This window comes from Polypterus senegalus, chromosome 6 (genome assembly GCF_016835505.1).
Source record: "Polypterus senegalus isolate Bchr_013 chromosome 6, ASM1683550v1, whole genome shotgun sequence".
In the NCBI taxonomy this organism is placed as follows: domain Eukaryota; kingdom Metazoa; phylum Chordata; class Cladistia; order Polypteriformes; family Polypteridae; genus Polypterus; species Polypterus senegalus.
Genome location: NC_053159.1, coordinates 85,821,473 through 85,831,712, shown reverse-complemented (window position 1 = coordinate 85,831,712; position 10,240 = coordinate 85,821,473). Strand labels below are relative to the sequence as shown.

Below are 10,240 nucleotides of genomic sequence, written 5' to 3'. Positions count from 1 at the left end.
TCCATCCCTGTCAATATTGACATACTATACAGTATGTACAGTATATGCAACTGGGTTAGTACCAAACAAAATGGCCTTTAAGCAGATAACATGTTTTCTAAATACCTATCCAACTATCCTATCAGGCCTTCATCTTCTGAATACATTTTTACCATTGATCCATACAGGAACAATCCTTGAAGACACCAGTCAATTATTGGGCATATTCATGCACACTCATACCTACTTTAAACCAACAAAGAGTAACTTAATTACTCTAATGTGTATGCCTTTGGGAATCAAATTTAACTCCCACAGTTCTGCCTACTGTACTTGTGCTGTGAATGCTAACCAGTATCTTTATTTTAACATTTTTCTGAAATATTCAGCCATTGTTAAAGGTAGCAATTATTTCATATAAGGAGATAGTCTTTGATATGCATTTTAATCATTCAGTCTTAAAAATAGAAAAAGGTATTTAACAATACCTGAAATTGTTGAAGCATTAAAAATCAGAAATACTGTTTTTTTAAATTTAATGAATTTTAATTTTCTCTTTGATCCCCAGGATTAATTGTATTTTTGAATGGACTGATTTTTTTCATTTACTTGTTTGTACAAATCTGTGTTTGATTGTTTTGTTATAGCTTTTCTAAAAAAACAGGCAAATGTAACTTGTAGGGTCTGTATGAGTCTTTCGTGAAGAAAAAGAAGAAGAAGAAAGGGATATTATACTTTTCTTCTTAAGTGCTTAGAGCATTGGTTGCATTTTATTTATTTAGTTGAATTGGAAGAAGATTATGGTGGCACAGTGGTAGCAGTGCTCCGTCACAACAAGGAGACCATGCTTCATGTCATGGGTGCACCCTGATTGGACTCTGCATGTTCCCTCTTTGTCTGCACGGGTTTCCTCCAAATACTCTTGTTTCATTCCATTGTTCAAAAATGTGCAGGTTAGATGCATTGGTGATACTAAATTTGCCGATTATGTGTGTGTGTTCACCTTGCAATGGGCATTGCCCTATCCAGAGAGAGTTCCTGCCAGTGCTTGCTGAGATAGGCTGTGGCTTCCTTATGCCCCTTTTCTGAATGAATGGATATAGAAAATGAATGATGAATGGCTAAAGACTTCCTAAGGATGAGGTATAGTGAATAGTGACCAATAGTGAATGACCAATAACATGACAAACATCTCTCATCAATTCATGGTTATTATACTGTATGATGAATAGTATTGTTTATTGCTGCTATGCACTAAATGATGTGTTTCAGAGATTTGATGGTAGTAAGGATTACACACTGTCTTAAAATTGTGGATAGGCACCAACTCTACCAAATATGTAGAAAATAAAATAATTTAAATGCAAGCAAAGCAAAAATAATTTCAGACCACTTGTTCATTATGTCTATGCATAAATGTACCAATGGATATATTGTGCACTTGTCATTTCTTGCCCCCATAGTGGATTTCTTTTTTCTATAATCATTTATGAATACATTGAAAAAGGTGTTCCACAAAGTCTTGCTTGTCTATTAGATTCACATTAATTTCATATTTTAATTAATGAGGAAATGACTGAGGAATGAGGAATTTAGAAGATTTTTTAAACATAGTAATTGTATTACTATTTCATTGATATAAATATGAGAACAGAAACTTGAGTTATTTATAAAATGTACTACCATCCATCCTAACTACAGGGTGACGGGGGTCTGCTGGAGCCAATCCCAGCCAACACAGGGCGCAAGGCAGGAAATAAACCCCGGGCAGGGCACTAGCCCACTGCAGGGCACACACACACTAAGGACAATTTAGGATCACCAATGCACCTAACCTGCATTTCTTTGGACTGTAGGGGGAAACCCCACGCAAACACGGGGAGAACATGCAAACTCCACGCAGGGAGGACCCGGGAAGCGAACCCAGGTCTCCTTACTACGAGGCAGCAGCGCTACCACTGCGCCACCGTGCCACCCAAAACTTACTACTTACTTTACTCATAAATAACTATTAAGAAAATGCATCCTAGTGCAATGGTTAGTGCTGATGTCAGAAGCCTTTGTGGTGTTTGCATGTTATTCCCAAGTCCCTACCGTTTTTTTTTTTCAGGTACTAAATATTCTGCTCATATCCCCCCAAATAAGAATGCAAGGTTAACTGTGTGTGTCTGTGTGTGTGTGCCCACTTGATGGAGTGGTGTCATAACCATGGCTGATTCTGAACTTGTGCTATATAGTGTCAGAAAATGGAAATGGACATTAAATAGGTAGATGATTTATCTGTCAAAGCATAAATGCAACTGAAAAAGGTCCAAGAACAACAGGGTAACAAAGAAGCTTCCATACAGGCCAATAATAATTTGAATCGATTGCAATTTTTTATTTGTTTGTATTTGAAAACTGGAAAGTACAGAAGCACTTTATTCTTATTCTTATTTTTAGCACCATAGAATGTTTTCCCCCAAAAGGATTTTTTGGGTAGGGTTATCACACTGAGTCTCTGTACTGAGATATTTACATTTGGGACATGAATTATTGAATGCAAATTTAAAAATCATCACTGTTGTCTTTATTTTAAACTTTTTAAATTCTTGCTCTTATAATAACAATTTAAGTGTTCGATTTATTTTAAAAATGACACACACACACATGTTTGTGTGTGTGTGTGTAAATGCAAGTAACTTCAAACCGGCATGAAAATACTATATTTTAATCTTTTTCTTAAGATCTATTTTAAATGAATAATGATGATGTACTATAAATGCTGCCATCTAGTGTTTATTTTTGTCTTTACAGTACAGCGGAATATCAATAGATTTATAGTGAAAAGTCAAGCAAAATGACACCTTTTATTAGATAATTAAAAAGATTATAATATTTGAGCTTTCGAGGCAACTCAAAAAGGATCCTAATCGTAATCGTTTTAGTTAGCCAATAAAAGGTGTCATTTTGCTTGACTTGTCATTACATCCATAATGGCTAACACGGTACGACATCCTAGTACAATAGATTTATAGATGTCATTAACATTTCATGGATGTTTTACCACTTCAGAGGTTTAAAAGGACACTTGTTTGTAAAGTGGCCAAGTTGCTCCATGAGCTGAATATGGTAAATATGGTGGCACAGTGATATATACTGCTTTCTCAGATCTCTAGAATCTTTGGTTTGAACCGTGACCCAGTCAAGTACACATTTACTTACCACCTGGATTTTCTCCAAGTAGTTCAGTTTTCTTCCATTTCAAGATTTGCATGTTAGATTAATAGGATGCTCTAAAGCAGCTGTAGGCATGATTGTGCCAGTGAAGAACTGGTGCCTTGTACTCGTTGTTGCTGGAATAGGCTTTAACTGCTTAACTACCGTGTAATGGAAATTCTAGTTTAGAAAATGAGTGAATGGGAAATACAAACATTGTAATGCTGAATGGGTTAAACACCTTTAGGTGACACTGAATGTTTCCTATTTTCTGACAGACTTTCAATAAGCTATAAACATATCGGTGCCATTGATTTTCTGGTACTATTTTTGCTGACCACAAATCTGTTTCAAAAAAACTTTGAAGTGGAGGAAAGCTATCCATGATTACACCCAATGTGTTGGTAAGTGGGGAGAGCAAGTAAGTGTAAAAAAAAAAACAGCTGCATATCTTAATTGTGCTCCTTTTCTTTTAATGCAGATAAAAAAAAAACATTAACAAAAATGACATTACAAAGATTTTGGATTTTTCTTCTATTTGGTGCTCTATGCAATGCTGAAACTAAATGCCCAGGTAAGTGCAATATTAAGAACAAAATATTTACATCTGATATACAAAAATACATTTTGCACTAATACATCCATGCATCCATCCATTATCCAACCTGCTATATCCTAACTACAGGGTCACGGGGGTTTGCTGGAGCCAATCCCAGCCAGCACAGGGCGCAAGGCAGGAAACAAAACCGGGCAGGGAGCCAGCCCACTGCAGTGCACTAATACAATAATAGAGAATTACATGACTACAAAAAGAGACAAACAGTTGCTCCCTGTGCTTCCTTACCACAAAGCACAATATTTCTAGACTGTCCAGTCCTCTTCTTTAAAAAGGGCCTTGCGTCAAGTGGCAGTGGCCAAGTGTCAAATGATGCTCTGTATTAGAGGTGTCAAACTCAGATGCTGGAAGGCAACAGTGGATGCAAGTTTTCCTTCCAGCCTCTTTCTTAATTAGAAACTGATTACTACTGCTAATGGAACAAACGTTGTGTTAATTTTAATTGATTTGGTTTTTAATATTAAAACACTTTAAATGTGCGGTGGGCTTGCACCCTGCCCGGGATTTGTTCCTGCCTTGCACCCTGTGTTGGCTGGAATTGGCTCCAGCAGACCCCTGTGACCCTTTGTTAGAATATAGCAGGTTGGGCAATGACTGGCTGACTGACACTTTAAATGTTTTTCCATACTCAGTATCTAAATAATGAGATTCAAAAGCTAAACTGATCCTGTTTTAACCTGTGTGTCAATCATTCAAGAACTGTTTCAATCAAATATTTGAAAAAATTAAAGTAAGGAGGTGAGAAATATTGATCTGCAGTGGCCCACAAAAAATGTGGATTGTGCTCTCAAAAAAAAAAAATGGATATATGTTTGCTTTGGCAGAATGAGTGTACTATGGAATAATATAATTCAATAATGTGTTTCATTAACAGCATGAATTTGTTTTTAATAACTGGTTGGAAAGGAAATGGCGGCTCTTCATGCCCTAAATCTGAGACCCCAGAGTTAGCTGGTCATAGGTTGGCTCTATTTATATCTCATTATTATTTGGTTAAGGAAACAAGAATAAATGAAGGGTTCTGAATCTTAAGAAGCTAGTGATTTAAAATATGACAGAAGTATGTGCTCATTTAGAAAAAGTAATTACCAAGTGTGAAAGTGGCTAGAATGAAAAAGTGAATTCACTCAAGCCCGGTAGGATATCAGATTTAGATGATGTATGCTGGACATTTTAACAAAATGCAGCTAATACAATAATAGAAGGTTGGCATCCTTCAACATCTGCAGTAAGATGCTGCAGATGTTCTACCAGACGGTTGTGGCGAGTGCCCTCTTCTATGCGGTGGTGTGCTGGGGTGGCAGCATAAAGATGAAAGACGCCTCACGCCTGGACAAACTTGTTAAGAAGGCAGGCTCCATTGTAGGATTAAAGTTGGACAGTTTAACATCTGTGGCAGAGCGACGGGCACTAAGCAAACTCCTGTCAATCATGAAGAATCCACTGCATCCACTTAACAGTGTCATCTCCAGGCAGAGGAGTAGCTTCAGTGACAGACTTTTGTCACTGTCCTGTTCCACTGACAGACTAAAGAGATTGTTCCTCCCCCACACTATGTGACTCTTCAATTCCACCCGGGGGAGTAAATGCTAACATTAATTTTATTTTAATTTTTTTCATTTTTATTACTATTTAATTTAATATTGTTTCTTTGTATCAGTATACTGCTGCTGGATTATGTAAATTTCCCCTTGGGATTAATAAAGTATCTATCTATCTATCTATCTATCTATCTATCTATCTATCTAATAAATTTGTGAATAAACATATTTGAAATTGTTTCTCCCAGGTTGCTAATATTCCAATAATAATTTTATCTTACAATTATTATGATAGTAATATTGCAATATTTAATGAAAAGATAAACACAGGTAATCCTGATGCTATTTTCCTTTCTCTTGCTTCCTTCTAGATGTATTAGACTGTCCGATAGGCATACATTTTGTAATCGACACATCTGAAAGCATTGCCTTACAGATTCTTCCACCGGGTGGCTTAGTGAATCAGATCAAAATCTTCACTGAGCAATTTGTCAAGAAGTTGGAAGCTGAGACATATAAAAATCACATACAGATTACCTTCGAGTTTGGTGGCTTGCACTTCTCAGACAGAGTGGAAATCTTCAGTGATATCACTAAAGATCCCAATGCCTTCATTTCTCGTCTCCGTAATATTAAATACTTTGGACGGGGAACATTCACAGATTGTGCTCTATCCAACATGACAGACAATATGTTCAGGCACTCTTCCAAGGAAACCCGAGCTCGCTTTGCTGTGGTGATCACTGATGGACATGTTACAGGCAATCCATGTGGTGGCATCAAATTGAGAGCTGAAAGAGCCAGAGATGCAGGTATCCGATTATTTGCTGTGCCTGCCACTAACAATAAGTATGAGTCTGGCCTGAGAGAGATAGCCAACACTCCTGCTGAACTATATAGGAACAACTACTTGGCAATCACTGAAGCAAACAACATAAATATTGAGACCATCAACAGGATCATTCAAGTTATGGTAAGTCCTCAAAAATGAGAGTGTACATTAACTGATGAATCTGTACCATTACAGTGTGGGTTATCAATAGGCTACAAATGATTACTTTGTTGTATTACACTATACTGTATATGTAAATAGCAGTAGCTGTTACTCTTAAGTGAATTTAAAGAGGCTAAAACCATTTGCACAGTGGCATATCAAACTAGACTATAAACAACTGCCTAATATTACACACATCAGAAACTAAATTCTAAAAAGATTTAACAGTTACTATCACAAATAAAAGAATGCACAAATATTTTCAACCAGGCTGACTGAAATGAGATATTTTAGAAAAATCTTTATTTTTCACCTGACCAAATCTGTTCTCAGTTAAAATGCACCCAGAGAATAGGATGGCACCTGTGAGCAATGTCATCAAATGCCTGCATTGCTAGGTCACATTTTTTGGAAATGTTCTAAACTCAAACCATTTTTGGCAAATTATATTTGTATTTCTCTTCAGTTCTCCTTGTGTGTAACATCACTCCTAATGCTTTAACAGCAATATTTATAATAATACCAGATGGGATAATATTGTGCTATGAAAAATTTATTGTAATATTGTATCTCACAGTTCTTGCATGAAAACTAATTTTTCTCAAATGGAAGAATCCTAATCCACCTTTAATAACACAGCAGGAAAGTGATATCCTATATTATTTTAAATCGAAGAAAATCAAATTACCTTTACGCAGCCCAGTTTAGACGTTTTCCAGAATTTGGCAAGATCCTTGATGTAATTCTACAGTAAGCGAGCCGAGCCAGTGCTGAATCTTTTTATCGTATTTGCTGTTTCATTATATGTGAAGAACAACATTAAATGGAGCTCTCTTGTCGTATGGTCAGGTGGAGGTTGAGTGCCGAGCCTTATGGATTTTCTTATAATACATATTATACTTGCTATTTTCGTTTCTTTTTTTGTGTTTTTGATTGAATTGCTTTTTGTTTTTGAATTAAAAATACATACCGAAATATATACATACATACATACATACATTTAAGCTCAAATAGAGAATCACACACATAGAAAAAATGAGAGACATAAGTCAGTGAATTACATTTTTTCTTTTACCAGGATACTTCTCCTGCTTTGTCACAAATGTTCTGAGAGCCAGAAGCAGAGATGTTTTCAGTTCTAGTGTTGCATTTAATTCAGAGGGAATGAATAAACGTCATTGTGCTTTTTATACTCATTTGGCTTAAATACACAATTGTGACAAAATATTAACATTAAGAGCCACAGGCAACTGCTGCGGCTCCTCTTATCTGATTTCACAAAACTTCACAAGAAGATTGGTCATAACGTACCCAAAACAAAAGCAGAGATGTGACTATGTTATAAACCTACAACAGTGTAGAAGTAAAGAAGGGCCAGTTTAAAAAATGGATTTATCAAGAAGGACTTGGGAATAGATGGAAGCTGGTTGAAAATAAATTTCTTTACATATGGAAAAAGCTAACATGGAACAGATGTTACAAATCTCCACTTGACATTTTCTTGGATACAATATGCAACTAGGAATTGATGAGTTAGACTGGTCAGAACTGTCTCCAATCATCAGGAATGCTCTCTTGACAACAGCTACATTAATTATTTCTTGTTTCTTATTACATATTACAGTGTTCATGTTATTACGTACAGAAATATAATGTTTTTTATATTGTACCTACTACATTATACAGATAACAGTATAGGAATGAGACAGAACATGAAATAAGAATGCAAAATGAATAAGGATATTGTCCCACTTGTATGTCATAAAACATTGGCTCCAGGAAGATTATCCAGCCATAAACATTTCTACTTCTAAAGGCAACCAGCCAATCTGGATGAATCCATAAAATGGCTTTTAAACCAGCAGAAAATGAAAGACAGAGAGAGATAGACAGAGACAGAGTGAGAGAAAGAGAGAGGTAGAGATGGGTGCATAACCTATGCTATTATTTGAAATACAAGGTCAATACATACTGAGGATGCACAGTTACACTGCAGTCCTGACAGTGAGTGCTAAGTAGTTGTAATGTAATTACACTGTAATTACTGTATATATAATTATAGGTACTGTAATGTATAAAGTGGGAATACAGAAATATTAGAAATATTATATATATATTAATTATATTAGGAATAAATATTTATTGCATACTACACTCATTATTAAAATTACACAGTAATACATAATAATGCTTAATTACATCAAGTTTTACATGTAACGTACTTGCTGAATCATTGCAATGTAACTGCACTGTAGTAAAATACACTTAGTGGTGACTACACAAGGTATAAAATAAGAATAAAAATATGTGCACAAAAATAAAAAATATGTGCACTATAGTTTTCGTAGTAGTTTACAGTATAACAGTGTAATAAAAAACACCTAAAGTAGTGCCATTCTTGATGTGTATGTTTTATATTTCATGCATCTTTTCTATTTCAGATTTAAAATATGAAAATGAATGGCAGCATATTAGTAAATAGTAAGTTTGATCTTGCTTTCTTACTATCTACTACTGGTAGAAGTACTATTGGTAATTCCCTGAGGTTTTATTTTACTAAATTTAGTTTCTTACTGCAGCAACACTCAAATATATGAGCCTTTTTAGTGGCACCAACTCATGCGTATTAGAAGCCATTCTCAACTGCAGAAAGTTTGTCCATTTTTTTTTAAATTTTGGCTGAACATTGTGAAACGCTGATTTGATTCATTAACAGGAGATAATTTAAACTACATATTCATCCATTAGGTGAATTACCATAAACTATCTGTAGGAGGTAGTCATGCCCAATGAATGACCCAAACCTCAGTTATGGATGTATTTAAAGAAATACTTTAAATCTGATTTACATAGTCTTTCCAAATCGACAGAAAGAGCTCCATAAAATAACAGTAACCAAGATATGTTGTTAGGTAAAGTTTGACATCTTCCTTTGACTGCTGTTGCATTCTTTTCAATTAAATTTCCAGCATGAACTTGTGTTCATGAGTATGGCAAACTCATTCAGAATTCTAACACATACTGTAGGTAAGGGTCAGTGTGGGTCAATGGCATAGCCATATTATTAATTTAATATTTTTTTATTTTTAAAAATTGTAAGTATATAAAAGGGAAATGTGAGATTAAGTCCTAGAGTTGGTTTTACTTTGGTTTGGAAGGCTAATAGTATCTGTGACTTTAGCCCCCAGGAAACTACATAGAGTGTCATTCAAGTAAGGGTATAGAAATACAGTTGCAGCCAATAGCGTAAATTATATTTCATGTTCTCATTTTAAAATTGCACGAATGAAGTAATTAATCCATTGTGGAAGATCTATTTAAGGAAAAATGAAACCAAGCTGATTTGGCAGGAAAATTTTGAAAGGGTATGCACCCAGTCAGAGATGTAACAGTCTCCATTCACTACTGGTTGGATTAACTACTTTAAAATTATTTCATGAGTTTTGAATAAAACTGCTTGCCCCTCAGTTTGTAGGGGGTGAGGGCCTGGTTATTTCATTAAGTACTTTGAACTGATTTTCTTTTCTTACTCCAGGCTTTCTGATTCTGTTCTATTGTAGCAAATCAAATGCATTAAATTACTTGGAAGAAGGGGTCACAAAAAATAAACAGTGATGTGTATTTTTGTTAAACCAGTAAAATTGCTAAATTTAGTATAACTTTTCTATTCAGTGGAAAAATTATCCTTTTATAAGTTTAATTATAACACCAGTAGCAAAGTTTAATATGACATAGTTAGTTATACAGTATACCAATAAATTATGTGACTAGGATTAACATGCTTTATTAGGCTAAATGGTATGTTCTTGTCTAAACGGTTCTAATGTTCTCACATGTTAAATTTGAAGACAATGTCTAACCTGCAGTAGTCTACTCTAATTGATTTGTACTAACCAAGAAGATCTCCTGCTT

The 10,240-nt window shown here is 35.0% G+C and overlaps 1 protein-coding gene across 1 annotated transcript in view; it reads left to right on the top strand.

Moving 5' to 3' along the window:
• LOC120531238 (collagen alpha-2(VI) chain-like) overlaps positions 1-10,240 on the top strand; it is a 68,150-nt gene that overhangs the window by 3,776 nt on the left and 54,134 nt on the right. Inside the window, exons 2-3 of the mRNA XM_039756473.1 lie at positions 3,659-3,751; positions 5,706-6,307. Of these exons, the coding sequence (XP_039612407.1) occupies positions 3,682-3,751; positions 5,706-6,307 (672 nt within the window). The 5' untranslated portion in view covers positions 3,659-3,681. The remainder of the gene's footprint in view (positions 1-3,658; positions 3,752-5,705; positions 6,308-10,240) is intronic.